General features: G+C 50.2%; 4 protein-coding genes across 6 annotated transcripts; 3 read left to right on the top strand and 1 right to left on the bottom strand.

Moving 5' to 3' along the window:
• Positions 1-6: 6 nt before the first annotated feature.
• CD8B (CD8 subunit beta) lies at positions 7-7,941 on the bottom strand. Of its 3 annotated transcripts, XM_005517923.3 has the most exons (5): positions 7,375-7,941; positions 4,703-5,047; positions 2,742-2,837; positions 2,012-2,101; positions 7-1,904 (listed from the first exon to the last, which is right to left on the bottom strand). In XM_005517923.3, the coding sequence occupies exons 1-5, from the start codon at positions 7,418-7,420 to the stop codon at positions 1,864-1,866; spliced, it is 618 nt and encodes a 205-aa protein (XP_005517980.1). In that variant the 5' UTR covers positions 7,421-7,941; the 3' UTR covers positions 7-1,863. The 3 variants fall into 3 exon arrangements, with proteins under 3 accessions (XP_005517980.1, XP_014116411.1, XP_087912099.1); XM_014260936.2 differs by having other exon boundaries at positions 7-2,101; XM_088055973.1 differs by lacking the exon at positions 7,375-7,941 and adding an exon at positions 5,423-5,627 and having other exon boundaries at positions 7-2,101.
• A 3,001-nt stretch (positions 7,942-10,942) lies between these two features.
• Positions 10,943-20,349, top strand: LOC148184088 (uncharacterized). Its single transcript, XM_088056396.1, has 2 exons — positions 10,943-11,179; positions 16,881-20,349. Exon 2 carries the CDS (start codon positions 16,891-16,893, stop codon positions 19,513-19,515), a length of 2,625 nt encoding a protein of 874 aa, XP_087912522.1. The 5' UTR covers positions 10,943-11,179; positions 16,881-16,890; the 3' UTR covers positions 19,516-20,349.
• On the top strand, positions 11,083-13,178 carry LOC148184090 (uncharacterized). The gene has a single exon (XM_088056397.1). The coding sequence runs from the start codon at positions 11,481-11,483 to the stop codon at positions 13,176-13,178; it is 1,698 nt and encodes a 565-aa protein (XP_087912523.1). The 5' UTR covers positions 11,083-11,480.
• Positions 13,521-16,844, top strand: LOC148184089 (protein NYNRIN-like). The gene has a single exon (XM_088056402.1). It carries the CDS (start codon positions 13,521-13,523, stop codon positions 16,842-16,844), a length of 3,324 nt encoding a protein of 1,107 aa, XP_087912528.1.
• Positions 20,350-20,484: the final 135 nt, after the last annotated feature.

Genomic DNA, 20,484 nt, shown 5'->3' with positions numbered 1-20,484 from the left:
CACTGCACACAGGTGATGTAGAGTCTGTGTGGGTTTTGGTTTTGCTTTTCTTTTTTTTTCACATACAAAGGGAAAGTGAAGACTAATTGGGAAATTCAGACACTGAGCAAATTCTTTGCTGTGGGGGAGCAGAGAGCTGAGGGGGAAATCCCTATCCTTTGTGCTTGTGTTATTGGGATTGGGCTATAAGGAATAAACCTTTGCCCATGGGAAGTATCAAAGGGATTTTCTTACAGTTGTCGTGAAAAATGTACATATCATAAAAACCATCTTCTTCTGGGGCAAAGCTCTGCTCACTACTGGCAGGGTAGGAAAATGATGGTTTTAGTTAATGTGAGCTCTCACAGAGGAGAAATGGTGATTTATGGGGATCAGAGATCCTCAGAGTCTCCTTCCTGCTCTGCCTGTGGTGGGATGGGGTCTCTTGCTTGTGTCCCCACAGGCTGGGTGGCCTGAGAGCTTGGGTGAGTGTCACAGCCTGGGAAAGCTGGCTCAGCATGACCCACTGCATCATTTAGGGGAGGCACCAACAGCTGGGCTCAAGACCAAGCTCTACAGAAAAATCAGTACTAAAGTGGAAAGCAGCAGCACCCTGTGGCTGGGAGGGAGGGGGAGGCCAGAGTGATGCTGCTCTGCCACTGCGATGCCCTGCACCCACAAGTTCATCCCAAGACTGTGCTAGCCCCAACCCTGGGGACTCTGACCCACCTTCCCCTTGTCCTCACTGTAGCTGACACGGTGCTGGTGCCTGTGTGTGACCAGATGTGGGCCTGGAGGTGCATCTGAGAGCGAGTGCTCGCTGCCTGTGCTCAGCAGGATGCCAGATTTCCAGCCCCAGCTCTGCCTTGGCACCCTGGGCAGAAGCTGAGCCTTGTTAACACCCCTTGGGAGACCTTCCCTGCTTCTGGCATCACTCAAAGCTCAGCACACATGGGCATTGCTTGGGGCTCAGCATGCAGGGATGTCACACAGGGGTCAGGACACAGGGGTCACTTGGGGCTCAGCACACCCAGGCATCACTCACTGGCCATGCTGTGCTGCTGGGCTCGGGGCCAGCCCCTGAGGGCCTCTGTTTGCTCTCAGAGGTGGTGTTGACCTTCAGGCTGTGCCAAGTGTTTGGCCTTGTGTGCATGGCTTTGTCTGGTTTTCCTCTCCCCATCCTGGGTGTTTGCAGTCTCCCATGGGAGAAGGCACCCTCCCAGATCTGCTCACCCCTGGAGCTTTCGCTCTGCCTTAACTCTTTCTTGGTTGGAGGCCATGGTTCCTTGCTTGCCACACAACCGTGTCCCTCACTGAGCAGTACCAAAAGACACCAAACTGGGGAACAAAATAACTGAGTGATACATTCACTTTTGGTATTGAATAAACCTGCACAGGATCTTTACAAGTTTCGTCTTCCCCATCCCTGCTGGTTGCTCTCAGTGGTCGTTTTTATCAAATCAAATTTTTATCAACCAGTATTAACAGGGGCAAAAAAAGCACCTTTGTGCTGTCCTACAGATGAACAGAGGAGACCCAAGGAACTCACAGCTTTCCAGCCCACCTGAATCCCTTTGGTGCACCAGACCCTTCCCCCTGTGCAGAGCCAGCTGTGGCATTTGCCCTGCTCACTTTCCTTTGAGAAATGCTCAGGATGCTGCAGAATCCAGCTTGGTCCTTTTGCCAGCTGTTGTGCCAAGGAAAATGTTGAAGTCATGGTCTGTTGCAGGAAAGAAATGTCTGTTTTGTGGTAGAAGCCCATGTCTGTCCGCTGCCTGGGACAGCCTCACGCTCAGCCTTGTGCAGGGGAGGCTCCGTGGCTCCTCCCTGTCCGAGGCAGGGGGTCAGTGGGATTTACTGGGATTTACTGGGATTTACTGGGATTTACTGCCTGTGGATGCGAAGCCACAGCCTCCGCCGCAGACCTGGGAAGAGACAGTGTCCGTCAGTGGCAGGAGTCCCTCCCGGCTCACCCCCTGTCCTGGGCTGTCCCAGGGCCCGGCACCCCTCAGGGTGGTGGCGGGATACTCACGGTGGAGGCGGAGGGCAGCGGGCACCAGGCCCAGCAGGAGGAGCAGGACACCCGCGGCCAGGGGGATCCAGACCAGGGGACTGCAGGGACCTGGGAGAGGAGAGGACTCAGCAGCTGGCACCACCCTGCCCCAGCAACTTTGGGGGATGGAGTGTGGGGTGGGGAAGGGAGAGAGGCAAGGCAGCTCCTCAGAGGAGCGGTGGAGGATGTGACCGTCACCCTGGGGTATCCTCTGAAGGATGCACTACAGAATCACAGAATCACAGAATCACAGAATGGGTAAAGTTGGAAGAGACCACAGTGGGTCACTTGGTCCAACCTCCCTGCTCAAGCAGGCTCACCCCAGAGGACATGGCACAGGACTGTGTCCAGATGGCTTTTGCATATTTTTGATAAGGGAGACTCCACGGCCTCTCTGGGCAGCCTGTTTTGGTGCTCATTCCCCCTCACAGTAAAAAAGGCATGGCAGGGAGCTTAGCTCTGAGGTCACGATAACCTAAACTGAAATACATCCTGGCCCCCAAACCTGTGGGTATTCCAGGGAATCCCTCCTACAGGCAGAAGTCAGCTCTGCCCAGAGCAGTGGGTTTATCTGGACCCAGACACCCACTCCTGCAGGGTGACATTGTGGTGGCCCCCACCCCAGGACAAACTCCAGCTGAGCCCTGAGGACCCCAAGAGCTCAGCAAACCCCTTTATCCAGGCAGCCTGAGCTGGGGCAGTGCCATACCTGTCCTGCTGGCAGCTTTGCTTTTGGTTATCCGCGGCACGGGCTTTTTGGACACTGGTGTCTGTGTGGTCTTTGGAGGCAGAGGTAAAGTGTCAGCTGTGGGATAAGGAGGAAGAGGACGGTCAGTGGGGCACTGAAGCTGGGGGATAAGGAGGAAGAGGATGGTCAGTGAAGCACTGAGTGCAACAGAGATCTCCAAAGGCAGGCAAGAGGGGCTGTAAATTTTAGCGCTCGGAACAAGCCCCATCCAGTGACCCCAGCAAAGGGCTGTGTCACTCACAGGGGTGAACTTAACCTGAGCCTCTTGGGGGTCACAGAAATTACCAAGAGCTTTTAAAAGTGTTAATAAAAAATGTACCAGGTAAAGAAGGGGAGAAGGCTAATGCAGGGAAAACCCCCAAAGTTGCTTGAGTGACATTTGCTGCCAAGCATCGTCTCACCAGCATTGCACAAAGTCATGGCTAGCGGGAGATTTCAGCGGCACTGCAATGTTTTAAGGGATCTCTGGATCTTTTCCTTGTTCACATTGCTCTAATCTTTGCTCAACATTTGATTTATTTTTTTTTCCTGATAAAATGAGGGCAGGATTTGTTATGGTGTATCTGAATTACAACAGAACACATTCATTTCTGAATAAAGTTGGCCAGGAAAATATGCCAGTAATGTCATTAAATAGCTGCATGTCTGACTGCTCAAACCATATTTATTAAAAAATTTATGTGATTGAAAACTATTTTATTTTTCAGTTTCCAGGATGTAAATTCCTACAGAAACAACCATTCTTTTACATGAAAAGATGAGGTATCAGGGCTTTGGGATTTATCTGGACAACTTCTCCCTTACATTATAATAGGCTTAGGGAAAAGAAACTTAAAGACAATTTGTTTTATCATGAGAACTAAAAGGAAAAAAGGAAAATATCCAGCAAAGCCAGAGTCCTCCCAGAGCACCTGCTGCTGTTTACTTTTTAATTGGTGTCCTTGATCAAGCCATTTCAAGCCTGTTTTTCATGCTCTGCACAGAGATATGTGCCCAGCTGTTAAAAAACAATTCTCCTTTATCTTAAACCAGCATTTCTCTGAGCCTGCAAGAATCCAAAATGGGATTTCTCATCCCGTTCAAGGTACGGAGTATATTTGCAAAAAAAAACCCAGAAAAACTGGGACACTGGCTCTGCTTTAGAGTCAGAAGCTGTAGCGGCATTTTGGTTAAATAAGTTACTTGTATCTTAGTTAAATAAGTTATTTGTCTCCCTAAAAGTCCACAAAAATAGAGGCTGAATCCCACTTCAAATACATCAGTTTTTCTGCATCAACTACTGCTCTGTGGTCAAAAGGAAAATGGGCTGAAAAGAGCTTCTGTATGACCCAGATGTCTGTAAAGCCTCTCTCCTCCCATGACACCTGCAGAAAAATGTCATTTCTGTTTGGATCTCCCCAGGGATAGTGGGTTGTGAGCTTTGAGGAATAAATCCCATTTCAGTATTTTTTGTGAAGGGTGGTCTTGAAAGCTGCCATCAGATCCACCCCAGAGATGTGAGGGGTGATACTCTCTGGCCTCGCTGCTCTTGTCACTTGGAGTGAGCGTAAGGAAGAATTATGGCATGGAAGGCCCTGTGAGCTGAGCAGGGCACACATCCAGCCTCTCATCCAAAGTACAGCAGGGAGTGAGAAAAACGCAGGCATGGCAATATCAGTTCTTCCCGTGGAAATCTTAAAGCACTAGGACCAATGCTGTGCTCAAGGCGTGCCCACAACAGAGCGACTGCTGATGGCAAAAGGACTATCACATGAAGCTGACCTAAATTTCAGCTATTTTCTGCATTTTCTGCTTTATCCAGTCTCTTCAGAAAATCCCCAGAGCCCCAACCTTACAACTCAAAACTGGGGAAAAAACTTTCCCAGGGGGCCTCATCACAGCCTACTGGTGGCACATTTTGGAACCCCGAGGGTGCTGCTTACCCACTCTGAGCTGTGTCCCACTGCCCAGGAGGAGCTGGGAGGACTGGGAGATGGAGCAGTAGTAAGTGCCGCTGTCTGAGGGATGCAGGTGGCTGATGTGCAGGCTGTAGGAGCTGTGGGCTCTTGCCTCATGGACACTGAATTTGTCCCGGCTCACGTTTGTGCCGTATGTGGCTTTGCCCAGCATGTTGGAAAACACCAAGAACTCGAAACGTTGCCTCTCCTGGCTCCAGCGGTACCAGTACACCCCGGTATGCTCCTTCTTCACCTCACAGAGCATTTCGGTTTTACTGTTAGTTTGGGTTAGAAGGTGCTCTGGAGTTTGGGTTAAAAGTGTATAAAAACCTAAGGAAAAAGAGAAATATACAGTTATTATTTTAATTTCATTATTTTTCTTTCGTCCAAAGTATACATTTTCTTTATGGGCTTAATAAAATCACGTAGACACATAGACCAGGGGGGTCACAGAAGTGAGAAACAGGAGCATTTTTATTAGGATGCTCCCATATTCCCTCAGAGGCCTTTTTGGGTTCTCCAGCTATTTTTTTGGCCAAGCCAAATTATACAGGCAGACTTTTCTCTATGACACTCATCTAGGGAGAAGGCTCACTGGCAGGGAGAGGGATGGAGGGATGGTTTTGAGGGTGTCCTCAGGGCTATATGTGAAGGGAAGAGCATCCCTGCCTGCTCCTGTGGATGCCCCTCTCCTGCCCTCCTTACCTTTCTCATTTTTCAGACATTTCACCCCTTTTCCAACAAATTTTTTGTGCCTCTTAACTGGTTTGCCAGGTTATTCTTCTAACAGATGTAACTCCCATAAACATTGCAGGGGCAGAAAAAGAGACCAAAAGATGTGCAAAATATCTCAAAATGAGCCAATTTGATATTAGTTTTCAGACAGTGATATTTTTCAAAGGAATTTTGAGACATGGGGAAGGAGAAGGAGTGAGGGGCAGTGGTGGAGTTCAAAGCTTTGGTTTGGCATCACCAAATCCCTGTTTGGGCTTTGCAGCTTTTGTGGAAATTATCTGAGTCTTGTTTGGCCCAGGCAGATGTGAGGGGTGTCTGTGTGAGTGAGGATGTGTCCATGTGGAAAGGAAAACAGGTAACTTGTGATCCTTGCTGTTCAGCAAACAGTCCTGCAAAGCTGCAGATACTCTGAGACCGAGTGAAAAACAGCCCTCTGAAGATAAGGACACTCCTGCTTCCCCCATCTCTTTCCCAGGCATGTTTTAAAGCTGTGCAAACAGCTCAATAATATATGTTTCTTGGTTTTTTTTACCTTAAAATGTTCCTTTTTCTTCAAAATCCTGAAGTTGTGTACAGCAGTTTTTTCAGGCTCATGCAGCCCTGCTAACCCCGTGCTGTGGGGATGACCCAAGAACACCTAAAGCCATTAATGTGGCACAAGGTCCTGATGTCTCCCATGTTCCCAATGGGAAGAGAAGAGGGCTCTGGTAACTGACAGGGGTCCAGAGCCTTCCTCTGTTCCCACACCAATGGCCCTATCACTGCCAGTCCTGCAGAACACTAACATTGCAATGCCAGAATTCAAGTGTTGCACAGCAGCTGGAGCATTTCACCGTATCCTCTGGCTCTGTGACAACATTAATGTCTCCTTATTATTAAAATATATAATTTTAAGGTTTTGGAGCATAATTCTCTCAAATTTTGCCCTGGCAAACACCTGTGTGTTTTTTAGAAGATGAAATGTGTGTGGCCACGGCACAGGGGGGCTTCAGGGTCTCCTTGAGTACCCTGAAGTCTGGCTCTGCTGGGCATGGGAAACATAACTCTTCATGAAAACTTATCCTTGACCTGTTGGAGACACTATCTAAGTTATATAAATCAGAAAATATAAGAAGAGATTCTGGAAGATCTCAGCTCAGTGACAGTGGTCAAGCCAGGAGTGAGCTGGGATGGAGACAGAGCAGAAAACTCATCTTCAGTCATATCTTCAACCCCAAAACCTTCCTGTTCCCTTTCCTGGTGTGTATTCAAGGGGACCATGGGGAATCATGGTGTTTGGCCAGACCAGCCTGCAGCACCTTAAAAATGCTCCTTTTTCCTTTTGCATGGGCAAAGCAAACTCTCATTTATTGAGGTTTTCTAAGTGGGATTCCCACCTCACAGATCTATAGGGTATCAGAACCTGTAAGGCAGAATGGTTTTATAACACACAAGTTCCAGCTGTGGCCCTTAGGAAATACTCAGTCTTTGGACGATTTAGAAAATTTGATGGGATGTTTATCATCTTCATGTTACACAGGCAGTGGAGAGAAGAGCTATTTTAACTTCTCCATTAGCAGCTTCCTACAGTCCATCTGCACTGAGGGAGCAGCAAAAACTCTGTTGTGTCTGTATCATTATGTATTGAAATATGAGTAGAATATAGAATAGAATAGAACAGAATAGAATAGACTATTTCAGTTGGAAGGGACGCACAGCAACCATCTGGTCCTGCTTCCTGACCAGTTCGGAACTGACCAACACCTAAAGCTTGTTATGGATAGCATGATCCAAAATTATTGGAAATAGGTAATAATATCCTGTAGATCTATAGTGTGATGGTATATTTAATCTTCCATCGTCCAGCTGCTGGAGTGTGGTGGAAGAGAGGCTCCAGCATGATTTTAGGTGCCCTCAACCCTTAAGAGATGTGTCCCTCTTACCTGGGATCTGGAGGCAGATGCAGAGATGGAGCCATGGCTGGACCATGTTGGTGGACTCTGTGACGGAGGGGTTTTGTGCCAGCTCTCCCTTTCCTCAAGGCTGTCACCCCTTGGTGGCAGGGGTGGCTTCACCTCAGGAAGTCCTTGCCCCTCTCTGTGCAGATCTCTCACCAGCAGCTGCCAAAGAGCTTCTGCCACAGCAGCACCTGGAGCCTCAACCCGGCAGCTTCTTCTGCACCGAGCCCCAAACCTGAGTGCAGCAGGGCAACAGCCCTATGCTCTTCTCCAGCACTTCACAGGGTACCCTTAAAGCCCTTTTGGAAATAAAACCAAGAAAACTCACTGATTTTTTAATTATGATATCTTCATATTTCACCACCTAGTTATTACTCCTTCTTTTAATCTACTTTTACCAAAAAATTACAAATGTAGGACCATGGCCTTAAAGATAAAAGCAGGAAATCATGAATTTTGGCTGTTTTCCTTCCTTTTGAAATTAAAAAAAGCATTAAAACAAGGAAAAGATGCAATTTGAACCATGGGGTTGTTTTCTTCAGCAGAATTTATAGCAGGAGGTGTTTTTCTCTGGAAAATGCTGAACACCAGACCAACCCAACATAAAGCAGAGATGTGAGGCATCACAGAAAGCTTTGAAATCAAGAGCAGGAAACCTCAAACAAATTTGTCTCTGAAAAACCGCAAAAATGAGGAAATTCTGCTGGGGCTCCCCACCTCACAGAATGTGCTGCTTTGGTAGCTGTGACAGCACATGGCTCATAGGCAGAAATACTTAAATGATAAAATATCAGAATGACTTTGAAATATCTGTGAGGAAGAGGTTTGAAGCACTTGGGGTTTAGGATTCAAAGACAAATGCATGAATTGAAATTACAGAGATGAACAGCAGGCTTCAATATTTTCATGTTTGGGAAAAAAATAGAAATCACTTATTATTTTTATTTATTTGCTGCCCTATTGGCTGCCGAGTGAGATTCAGTTTTCTTTTTTGTCCCCCACATGCAGTTACTTGTTATCCTTACGATGCCCCAACATCTCCTCAGAAAAGGGAATCTCACTTGAGGGCACTGAGAAACCTCCCCCAGGGTTGGGCTGGCAGATGAATAGGAAGAACAATATTGCATCTTGTAGACTGTAAGCTTTTGGTCCATTTTGTCCCAGATTTTTCCATTCTGCTGTAACACATCCTCTCCCCACTTCTGTTTAAATTGATTTCCTGCTCGAAGCGGGTAGCTAACTGCAAAACCCTTGCCACAATAGGCTCATCTGCTAAACTTTAGGGTGAGCTGAATTGATCCTTAGCTCTTTCATGGCAGGAGAAGGCAATTTTAGCATTTTCAAACTCATTTCAGTGCTTCCAAGCTCTTGTTTTCAGAGCTGAGCCCTTGATGTGGGTTGAAGCAACACTTGCCTCTGCTGTCCTCACATTCTGCTCATCTGTCCCCTTTTGCTTCACATCACACTGAGATTGGGCCCTTCCTAGAGTGAGATGAAACATTTCTTTTTTGTGAGGTGGGGGGGCAGGCAGTGCTTGTTATGAGAACTGCCACTGTAAGTGAATTTTTCCTTCATCCCTGTGGTGAAGTTTGTGAGCTGAGCCCAAAATCCCCAGCAGCTGCAATGGCTGCGTCCCTCTTTTCCCACTGCTGCTGTCACCTGGAGCAACTTCTGCCTTCCTGGCAAGGACAAGAGATGTTCTCAGAGGTGGCTTTTGCCATCATTACAACCTTGGATATGAGGATGTTACACTGGGATGACTCCCCAGGACATTATAGCAGCTTTAGAGAAAGCAAAAGGAATATATGAAATGTAACAGCATAGTGTACTGGAACACAGATTAAATGTAATTTTTAAAAAATTGCTGTTTACCAGTGGCCAAGCTGTTCTCAGGACTGGCTGTTGCTCCTACAAGAAAACATTTTGGAGGAGGAATACTTTTGTCTGGGAGCGTATCACCAACAAAAATCAAAGCACTGTGTGGACGTGCAGGAGACAGCTGCTGTTTATAACATCCCCACACTGTTTGGGGCTGCTATCCTGGGAAGAAAATGGGAGGAAAGAAGAGTGTAAGTTGATCTTATCTGTTCACACAAGCAAGATTTGTCGGTGACCTTGTTGAGGAACAGCAGCTCCTAATCACCAGTGTTTGGCTCACGGCTGGGCCATGTTAGGGGGGAAATCATTGAGTTTTGGTGTATTTGTAATATGAAGCTGCACAATTTCTAGGGGAATTTTGATTCTTTTATGAAATTAAAGACAACCATCCCTGTCCCCAGTGTAACCAACTCCTTGTGAACCCATCCTACTCTAGTGGGGAACAGCCCCTCTTCTTTTTTCCAGCCTGCATCCTGCCCACCTCACCACACCATTAATTTCTGGTGCTTTCACTAATTTTTCTGCAGTTTTCACTCTTTCTTTTCCCCCTGTTATGAGTTTCCTACAATAAAGTGTTTGTTTTGGGGGGCTGGAGCAAAACACTGGTGTAGAACAGGGTTTAGAGCCAAGAAGCAGGACCCAGCTTGGACTTCATCTCTGTTGAACTCCCGTGCTGCAGAGGAGGTTAATTGCAGCTGGGCTGTAAATGCCAGGCTAGAGAAAACAGCTACCATAAAAATAGAGAAAAATTCATTCTCTCTGTGCTTTTGAGGCTAAAAGGACTGATTTTGGGGGTCAGGGAAGGCTGCTCAGCCTCCAGACCAGTCCAACACAAGCCAGTACTGAAGTATGTTGAAATAAGGGCTGCTCTGGGGGTAAAGGGGTGCAGGATTAAAATTCCCTGGAGCTCCAACAGCCATGTGTGGACATATTTTTTTCCTTTTAAAATTTTTTTAAAGTAGTTTTATTCTAGTGGAGGGTTTAGCTTCTGAAGTATTTCATTAGAGGTAAAATCAATAATAATGAAAATGATGCTTTTTCACTGAGACGATTGGTACCTTTTTCTGACTGTAATAGCAGAAGGAACCCCAAAACAAGTGGGTCATATTTTCTAAACTTCTCCAAGTTAAGATGTGGTTTGTATTGTGAGATTGGGGGGGGGTCTATCTGCTTTTGCAGGTGCAGATTTACAGCTGCCATTGAGCTGATGTAATACCACAGTGGAGGCTCCTGACATCTCATAGGGTAGCCCCAAGGTCCATGCCAGTGTATGATGAGCTGGGCTGTGGCACGGAAAAATGCTGCTTTTAAAGACCAGATGCCAAAATGGATCTAAATAATGACTTGACTGAATTTTCCTGTCATTTCATCCCTCCCTGGCAAATAGATCTGTGCTTGGGGGGCGGTTTGGTGGGACTGTGTTTGTTACAGGTGTCAGGTGTGAGTTTTGTGTGTGACCTCCTCACAAACCCCAGGTGCTAATGGGGTGTACAGTGGGCCATGGAGGGATTTGGAAGGATGGACGATCAGAGGACAGGCTCCAGCTCTCCCTCTTCAGGACATTTGGTGCAAGCAGAAGTTTAGTGTGAATCATGACTAATCCTGGACCCCCCCAAACAGATAAGGGGCAGTGCAGGTGCTGCCGTGTGATCTCAGCTTCCCTAATCAGTGTTGAAGAGGATAAAGAAAGACAAGGAAAGTGTCCTTGGGAAGGCAGTACATGGAGGAGGAAAAGCCACCAAGGAAGTAAACACAGGTGTCACCGGCCCCAAACAACGACCTGCCATGGCTATAAAAATCATCAGGCTGAGACTTCGTGACCACCTTTAACTTAAAGGTGTCAGATCTGCTGGACCTCTGCAGAGACCATCTCCAATCTCCTGGGACTGCCGGAACATTCAGCTGAGGATTGGTGAGATCTTATTACTGGGGTCCTACTCCGTCTCTCCTTTCTTCACCCGCTCCCTCATCCCTTCCCCGCTCCCTCCCCGGGAGCCGGCGGCTCACAGCAGCTGCCGGCTCGGCCGTGGCCTCCTGTTTCACCTTCCCCTTGCTTTCTGCCCAGGCTCGGTGTCCCCCCGGGGGCTTTTCGGAGGGGCGGGTTGCGGGGTTGCAGCCTTGCTCTGTGGAGGGGTTGAAGAGGTTGTCAGTGCTGGTGTGTTGTGGTAGTTTTGCCCTGAGACGGAGCCGTCTCAGATCCCATCCCCTTCACTATGATGAGCGACATTGTTAGCAGCTGGAAGCTGGAGCAGTTTGTGCTCCAGAAGTGTCTCCCCCCAATCTGGTCACCAGGGTCTTTCCAGGGCCCAGATGCGTACCAGCAGCTGTGCCAGCAGTGGGAGAGCTGGTCAGAGGAGAATAAAAAGCCCAAACCCACTAACAAATGTAAGAAGCGAGCGGCTTTGCAGGGTTTGCTGATGGTAGGCAGGGAGTTGTCCAGATTGCTGAAGGAGGCTCTTGACAATGTGCAGACCTTGGAGCAGGCCAAGGAGGAGCTCAAAATCCAGGTGGACAACCTGCGGGCAGAGGTGCAGGGTTTGTGCGGGGACTCTCTGCGGAGCGCGGTGGAGATTAGCCGGCTGGAAAACAAGCTGGGCTATGAGAAACTGAAAACAGAGGAGTTGAAGAAGGAGGTTGGCAAGTGGATTGGGGAGACCCATGATGCGCAGAGCGCGGTGCGGGCGGTCCTGCAGGACGTCCAGCGGGACCGGGGCACTGGCCCTGATCACAAGGTATGCCATGCCAAGATCCAGGAGCTGGAGGCAGAGCTGGGGGTGTCAAGGGGCATTGTGGCTGCCATTAAGGGCAAGAGGACCATGATCGGGAATGGTGAGGGGGAGGACTCCCTGGACCTGCACCCACCCCACTACGATTATGAGGATGATGTGTGGGGTGCTAATGGCCCCACCAGGCCGTCCCCCTATGCTCCTCTGCGGGAGGAGGTGTGCCAGCTGCAAGTAGGGGAGGTAGAGGCTTCCAAAGATAAAAAGGTCCCCCACGATGAGCCGGTCAGCCATGTCCCACTCCAGCCCATAGACACCAACAGGGCTGTGCTCTGGTTTACTCCTGAGCAGCTTAAGACAGTGGGGAAGATGCTGGGGCCACTGACAAAAGAGACAGCGATTAACTGGCTGTCCAAGATCCAGCGTCTGCCCAAGTGCCAGAATGGCAACTTTGTGAGTGACCTGATAGACATTGTGAGAAAGAGCATGAAACCAGATGATTTTGCATCACTGCCGGGGGATGTGCAGATGGGCAATGTCCAGGATATTGGGGACATCCTGCTGGCTGTGCTAAAGGTGTTCTTCCCAGAGGTCAACCCTTTAGTGCTCTTCCATCAGGAGAAGCAAAACCCTGAGGAGAGGCCCGATGCCTATGTTAACCGTAAAAAGATGCTCTACCAGATGGCCGGGCTGCCTGGCTCAAAGGACTCCCCCCTCAATTTTGACAGGCCTGAATTCAAGGAGCCACTGGTGGTAGGGCTGACACCCCCACTGCGGGTGATTGCTGGTGGGGATGCAGCCAAAAAGCCTCTGTCAGAGCTGGAGCAGATCCTGAACCAGAATTTTGAGCTGCAAAAGCAGGCATTCCCAGGGTACATGTTGGGGGGGAAGAAAGGGAAAACCATGGCCATGTCTTTCCAAAATGGAGGGATGAGAAAAATGCAAGGAGACAACCGAAAAGATCCTGATGGCAAGGGGGGGTTGGGGAAGGAGAACCAGCAAGGGATGAGGTTTCAGAAGTCGAACTCTTGGCGGGCTGAGCTGAGGAAGCGATTGATAAAGTACGAGAAACAGGAGGACATTGATGGCTTGCCGGATGCGGAGCTCTTCCAAAAACTGGCCCTGCATGAGGCCAAAAAGCACAGCAGCTCCCACCCGATTGACCCAGGGTCTAAGGCTCAGCAATAGGGCTGCCAGGCACCTGCATCGCCCCTTTTTGTGGCACCGATTAAGACCGATTTGTGGGGGCGCCTGATAGTTGATACAACTATTGGAGGAGGGGTGCTTGGACAAGTGATGTTAATTGATACTGGTGCCTCTTATTCAATTCTGAATATGACCCCCGGCAGAGCCGGGATCTTCCAAACCTCTGAAATTATTGAACTGACAGGTCCAAACGGCCAGAAATCCTCGGTGCCGTTTACAGGGCCCATACCCTTTGAAATTGGGGCTGCCAAAGGGTCTGAAAAATTTGGGAAAATGGAAATGAAAGGAAAGCCAGGAATTTTAGCCATCCCTGCACTGACAAAGATGGGGGTGGTGGTGGACCTGGCAAACCAAGCATTGCTACACTGCCCACAGATTGATTTGCCCGTCATCCCGGCAAGCCACAGGGTGATGTCAGTGAAAGCCCCTGAGATCCTGGTCCACCCTGAGTGGGAGCCCCGGGTGAAGCGGGTCACAGAGCAGTTCCCCCAGGTCTGGGCAAGGAGCAAGCTGGACTGTGGGCAGATTGATGCTGCTGTGTCAGTCAAAGGGCTGGATCCGCCTCCTCAGCCTCAGCCCTGGTACCCAGCTGAGGCTGAGGACAGCTTGTGGGACACAGTTAAAACCTTGCTGGACCAGGGTGTGCTTGTGGAGCAGCAGAGCACCAGCAATGCACCAGTGTGGCCCCTGAAGAAAGCTGATGGGAAAATGTGGAAGCTGACAGTTGATTTCAGTGCCCTGAACCAAGTCACCCCAGTGCAGACCTCCGCAGTTGTCAAGTATCCCAACATCATGGCAGCCATCTCCCGGGGGTCAGAGTGGTTCTCGGTGCTCAGCCTGACCAGCCCATCATTTGCCATCCCCTTGCACCCTGAGTCCTGGCACAAGTTTGCCTTCACAATTCGGGGACGGCAATTTGCTTTCACCAGAGTCCCTCCAGGTTTCCACAATGCCCCTGCCATCTGCCATGGCCGCGTGGTGAGGATGTGGGAGCAGGTCAGCCACCGGGACAGCGTGCTGTCCTGTGCTGGTGATATCCTCATCCACACCCAGACAAAGGAGAAGAACCTGGAGGTGCTGGCAGAGGTGCTGGGGGCTGTCCAGAAGACAGGCTTCAGGATCAACCCCACAAAGGCCCAGCTGTGCTGGAAGGAGGTCTCCTTTGTGGGGGTGACCCTGGGGGAGGAAGGGCGCTCACTGGAAAAGCAGAGGGTTGAGCTAATACAGAAGATGTCAGCACCGTCTGATGTCACCACCCTGCGGTCCTTCCTGTCTCTCCTGAGGTTGTGCCGTGAGTTCATTGAGGGCTATGCAGAGAAAGCAGCCCCCCTTTGCCACCTCCTGAAAAAGAACACCCGCTGGGAATGGGGGCCAGAGCAGGACGAGGCAGTGAAGACCTTAAAGGAGGGTGTGGCACGAGCCCCCATGCTGGCACATCCTCGAGGGGACAGACCCTATGTTCTGCAGCTGGCCAGTACAGGGAGTGGGCTGCAGGCCACCCTGAGCCAGCAACACAGTGCCAGCCTGCTCCCTGTTGCCCACGCCTCGCGTCTTCTGACGCCTGTTGAGCAACAGTTCAGTGACTATGAGAGGGAGGTTTTAACCTTAACCTGGGCCCTGCAGCACTGGGAGTACCTGCTGGGGTCAGCCCCAGTGCTGCTGAGGACCTCCTGCACCCTGGTGAGGTACCTCTTGTTGGGAAAGGGGGATGAAGGTCCCCTGTGCTGCCCCAGGATGGCCAACTGGGCGTTGGCACTGACCAACAAGGAGGTCCCTGGGGACCCCTCTCCTGGTACCTACAGGGTGATAATCGGTGCAGAGAGGGATGGGGAGCAGCTGGGAGTCTCCCTTACTGACCCCAAGCCATGGAGGGCTCCCCTCTTTGAGAGCAGCCTCAGCCTGGAGGAGGCCAAGGAGAGAGGCTACGTTGTGTGGTTTGTAGATGGGTCCAACTACCACGAGGATGGGGTGCCCTACACGGGCTATGCCGCTGTCAACCGGGGCACTGGGGAGGTGGTGAAGGGGAGGTGCCTGCCCCACTCCATCCAGGCTGCCGAGCTGGTGGCCGTGATGGCTGCCCTGGAAAACACGCCACCAGACCAGCCGCTGGCCATATTTTCTGACTCGGGTTGGGTGGTGCGTGTGGCGCTGGAGTGGCTGCCCCTCTGGAGGGAGAGGGACATGCAGTCTGCTGATGGCAAGCCTGTCACCTATGCCAAAAAGCTGCTGTACCTTGCAAGGCTGGCAGAGCAGAGGACGTGCCCGGCACAGATCATTAAGGTCAAGGCCCACAAGAAGGGAACAGAGGAAGCCAAGTGGAATAAGGAGGCAGATGCCAAAGCCAAGCAAGGTGCCAAGGAAGGGCTGACGTGGAAGGCCAGCAAGATATCAGAGAGTGGCCCAGTGTCAGTGGCTCCCAGCAGGCACTGGGAGAGTGTGGATCTGGTGGGCTTGCAGGCACAGGACCCCAGGCTCTGGGAGTTAGCGCAGGGCAGGGAGTACAAAGGGTGCAAGGTGTGGAAAGATGTCTCAGGGCTGGTCCTGGCACGGAAGGAGGGGGCAGATTTCCCAGTCTGGGTGGTGCCTGAACTGGTCCGGACAGAGCTGGTGGCCCTGGCTCATGAGCAGGGGCATCTGGGGACAGACAAGACCATGGTGAGGCTGCAGGGTGCTGGGTGGTGGCCCGAAATGAGAGAGGATGTGGAGAGGTATGTCAGCAACTGCCTGACGTGTGCAGCCAACAATCCCGATGCCAAAACAGCCAAAGCCATCCTGGGCCACCAGAGGGTTTCTGGGCCATGGAGCAAGTTGCAGATGGAGTTTATTGGCCCTCTGTCCCAAACAGCCCAAGGCAATAAGTACTGCCTGGTGGTCAGTGATATCTTCACCAAGTGGGTGGAAGCATTCCCAGCTCGAAGCAACACAGCCAGTGCAACTGCAAAGATCCTGGTAGAGCACATCTTCTCACAGTGGGGCATCCCAAAGGAGATCCACTCAGATCACGGCCAACGCTTCATTGGGGAAGTCACAAAAGGGGTGTGCCAGGCCCTGGGAATCAAGCAAAAGCTTCACATCACAGGGCATTTCCAGAAGCCGGTCTCAGCAGAGGGGCCCAACCAACCACTGAAGACAGCACTGAGGAAACTTGTGTGCCAGCAAAGGAAAGACTGGGATCGTAAGCTCCCACTGACCTTGCTGGCACTGAGGGGGTCTCTGGCATCTCAAACACTTTCTCCCTCCAAATTTCCTCCTGCAAGAGACCCGAAGTTTCTGGAGCACTGGTGGCAAGGAGGGGAGCCCCCGGATGAAATGCAGCCCCGCGTGCTGATGGACAGGTGGATCCAGGACATGCTGAGGACGGTGTCAGCCACCTACCACCAACTCTCCTCAGTGCAGGAGACCAGCATCCCTAAGATGGATAAGCAGTTGGGAGTGCTACTGCGCCCCGTGGAGTGGAACACAGGGGACCTGGTAATATACCGAATGGTTAGGGAGAAGAACCAGGTTCTGGAACCCCAGTGGCTGGGGCCTGTTAGGGTTGTGAACAAGGCCAGCCCCTCTGTGTACCAGGTAGAAATCAGAAAAGGGGCAAAAAGGCAGGAGAAATGGTTCCATTCTTCACAATTAAAAGCATGGAAGGGAAACTAACGGGGCTGGAGAGCCCGCCTTGCTTATGTTTTGCAGATAAAGGAAAATGGAAGGCGATTGTGACCAGCGGGAAGGGCGAACTTCGTGGCATCACCAGCCCTGTTTGTGCTGCGGGGAAAATGCTTTCAAATTTGTGATTGCAGGATTTACTTTGCTTTCTGGTATGTGCATAGTGCTGAGCACCCAATGTGTCCAACCAACCCATCCACACCTTGGACAAAATGTCATTCATTCTCACTCAGAAAGGCACCTTGACATACAGGCCACAGCCCAGCACAGGGTTAGGAGGCACACAAAATTTGGGACTGATTGGCCCTGGTCCCAAGCTTACATAAAACATACAGGAATCATGGGATTAAATTCTAACAAAGGCTTAAATTTGTCAACAGTGGTTATGCATGGGGCAGAGGTGTACTTGGAAAATGAATGGGGCTGGGATAGCACAAACAGACTTCCACAGCTGCTGGGGAAGGTGGGACAGCAAATAAAGGTGGGGTGCAGGGTAATTAACGGATCCACTCACCAGCAAGTAACTCAAATCTCTGTCACTGATATAGAAACTAAGAACAATCAGAAAAAAATCTGTGCTGTGGAGAAATTGGACTGCTGGTACAATTTTACTTTGGTCCACCCAGTCTTTGTGGTTTGCCTCTGGGCACACAACAGCGTGGGGCTGTCCTTTAAATTTAAGATCAGCACCACAGCACCATCCTTTGCTGCCGTTAAAATCTCAAAGTGCCATTTTTTGGCCTGGCACGCAGCCCCTTATGCTGCAATTGGCAACCAGGTAAAACTGGAAATTAAATACTCCCAAGAAAGTGTAGCTGACCCAATGCAAATTAATGGCACCACCGTGACTGTCACAGCCCCTAACGGCCACAAGTGGATCATTCCATTGACCTGCCTCTGTCAGAGCAAAACACTTGACAGATCTGAATTAGATGTGGAGGCTTCATGGTATAATCAGGATTATGGACGCTGCCCACACCTAATCATAAAGCTCCAGGTGTGGTGTCAAGGAAACCTGAGCTTAGAAATGTCTCCTGAACTTGGAGGAAAGTGGTGGATAGGAGGCCCAGAAGGATTTAAAAAAGAATTTGCCATCACTGCTGTGTTGCCCCCTTTTATTTCCAAAATAGGTCCTTATGTAGTGAAGAAAAATCACATCCAGGAGCTGTTGACAGGGCCTGTCCGGTCACTAAAGAAGGTGGTGCTGTCTCTGTCCACTGTTAATATATCCTCTGTCAGACCACACTGTGCCCCTTTCCTGTCTACTCTGCACACTGGCTGGCTGGCATGGCTCCACAGCCGCTCCCTCCAGGGCACCCGGGCCAGGAGAGACCTGCTGGCCACAGCGCTGGGAGGAGGAGGTGCTGGCCTGGGAGTCCTCAACAGCATGAATGCTGAGGTCTTGGCAAACAAGCTGGAGGCTGTCACCTCGGGTGTGCAGAACCTCCTCAAGCCCCTGAATTCATCCCTGTCCAGCCTTGGGATGGGGCAGTGGCTTGTGTCAGAGGTGCTTCCCGCCTGGGAACAAGTAAGTGAGAAAGACCATCAGGTGGTGTTGCGAGCCCTGGGCATCGAACAAAGTAACATCTCTCTTGCTCTTAGCTGCATCCAGGCCCAGATGTGGGTGCAGAGTGTCGTTGCAGGTATCCTGAGAGACGGTGACAACGGCGTCCTGCCCACTGAGATCCGAAAGATCGTGTGGGATGCGGCCACAGAGAAGGAGCGGCAGCTCCAAGCCTGGTGGAGGCTTGTCAACTTCACCCATGACCAGGCTCTCAATGCAGTCATTGCCCACGTCCTCACTGTGGCCGAGGCTCGCATTGAAAAGGTCTACCCCATCGTGGCCCTGGGGGTAAACACAAACGGGTCTGTGGTCTACCCCCTGGACCACCGCATGTGGGCCAGGCTGTCTGATGGGAAGTGGCAGACGGTCGATTTGGAAGCCTGCATTTTGGAGAGGGGGCTGGGATTCATATGCGAAGATGATGCACTTAAGGCAAGTGATGTGTGCTTTGACACCAAAGAAGGGGTGTGCCACTTTGAGATCAACCCCCAGAGCAGTAAAAAAACCATGTTAGTGTACGTAGGGAAAGGCTGTGTGTGCTTCAGAACGACATGTAAATACGTGCAGATTAATGAAGCTTATAACCAGACCGTGTTTAGCGACTCAAATATGTGCGCTTGCAATGTAGCTACTATTAGAGGCTGTGATTTTGTGTATAAACCACCTGTGTTTACTAGCCAGTTGCTAATCAGAAACTATACCTTGTATCGTAGTATAACCCCGACCCCCATCGGTATGGATTTATCACTTGTAAAAGAAATGTTAGAGCACGCGAATTTGCAGCAGCTGCTAGAAAATGCCAAGGCCGAAGCTAAAAAGATCCTAATAACAGTCCACCATGATGGCAAAGTTATAAAACAGGTAATGGAACGAATTAAGAGGGTGGGAGAGCACCATTGGTGGGAAGTTTTTTTCGGCTGGTCCCCCACGGCCACTGGCATTTTCAACGCGCTGCTGCACCCCGTTGTAGTTATCCTGCTAATGCAAATCTGTGTGTGCTTTGCCATGGTAGCCACTTGTTACCGGATGAGGCAGGTGAAGCTCAGCTTTGACAACCAGGTGAAAAGAGTGGGGCTGGCCAAGAGCGTCCTGCAGTAGTCAAGGGCAAGACTGGGTTGGCCTCTGTGTTTGCCACCAAGAAGATCTTTTGGCTCCGCTGTTGGCTGCAACCCAGTAGGCGTTGAGCGGTGGGGACACACGCCATGCCAGACCTTGATGAGAGGGATGGCCTTCTGTTAGCAGAGAGCCATCCAGGCGGGGAGGACAGGCCAAGCAGCCTGCAGATGGCACGAGTCACAGAATGGTTGAGGTTGGAAGGGACCTCTTGAGAGGTTTCATTTAGTCTGAACCCACCTGCTCAAGCAAGGTCACCTAGAGCAGATTACCCAGGACTGTGTTCAGCTGAGCTTTGACCATCTCCACAGATGGAGACTCCACAACTTCTCTGGGCAAACCTGTTTCATTGTTTGATCACCCTCCTAGTAAAGAAGCAAAAGTTAGCATAAGTAGCTTGTTTTTGAGCTTCCCATCCTCATATACTAATGTAAAGAAGCTGCTCTTGTGTGATTTAAGAGTCTTTAAACCAGGGAGATGGGGGTAAGGAAAACCAAGGACACTGTCTTTGGAAGGAAAGAGACGGAAATGTAACCCCTGAGCTTGGAAAAGCACCCATTGAGGACAGCGGGGGTGTGAACAGCCACAGAGACTTGGAAAGATGGTAAAAGATGAGCAGAACAGAAGACTCTGTAATCACATAGACTTTGAGGAGCTGAATCCACATGGACCTTTGCAGCACCACCTCCAGGTTCCCAGGACTCCCAGCACGTCTGGCCAGCGGATTGGTGAGATCTTGTTTTTGGAGCCTGGACATCACAGCTTTGCTTTGCTTTTCTTAAGTTGCACATGTACTCAATAAATCTGTCTGTTAGAGAATGAGCTGTCTGTTCAGTCACCACCTCTCACTCACTACCCAGGCTCAGACCTTCGGCTATACCAGGAAAGAGAAGTCCTGGTGAAAAGAAAAAAAAAGAAAAAAAAAAAAAAAGTGTTTTTTTTTTTCTCTTTTAT

The sequence above is a fragment of the Pseudopodoces humilis genome, chromosome 6 (assembly GCF_049639895.1).
Source record: "Pseudopodoces humilis isolate 2021_Gansu_Grassland_sample_001 chromosome 6, ASM4963989v1, whole genome shotgun sequence".
Taxonomy (NCBI): domain Eukaryota; kingdom Metazoa; phylum Chordata; class Aves; order Passeriformes; family Paridae; genus Pseudopodoces; species Pseudopodoces humilis.
This window is presented reverse-complemented; position numbering and strand designations above follow the sequence as displayed.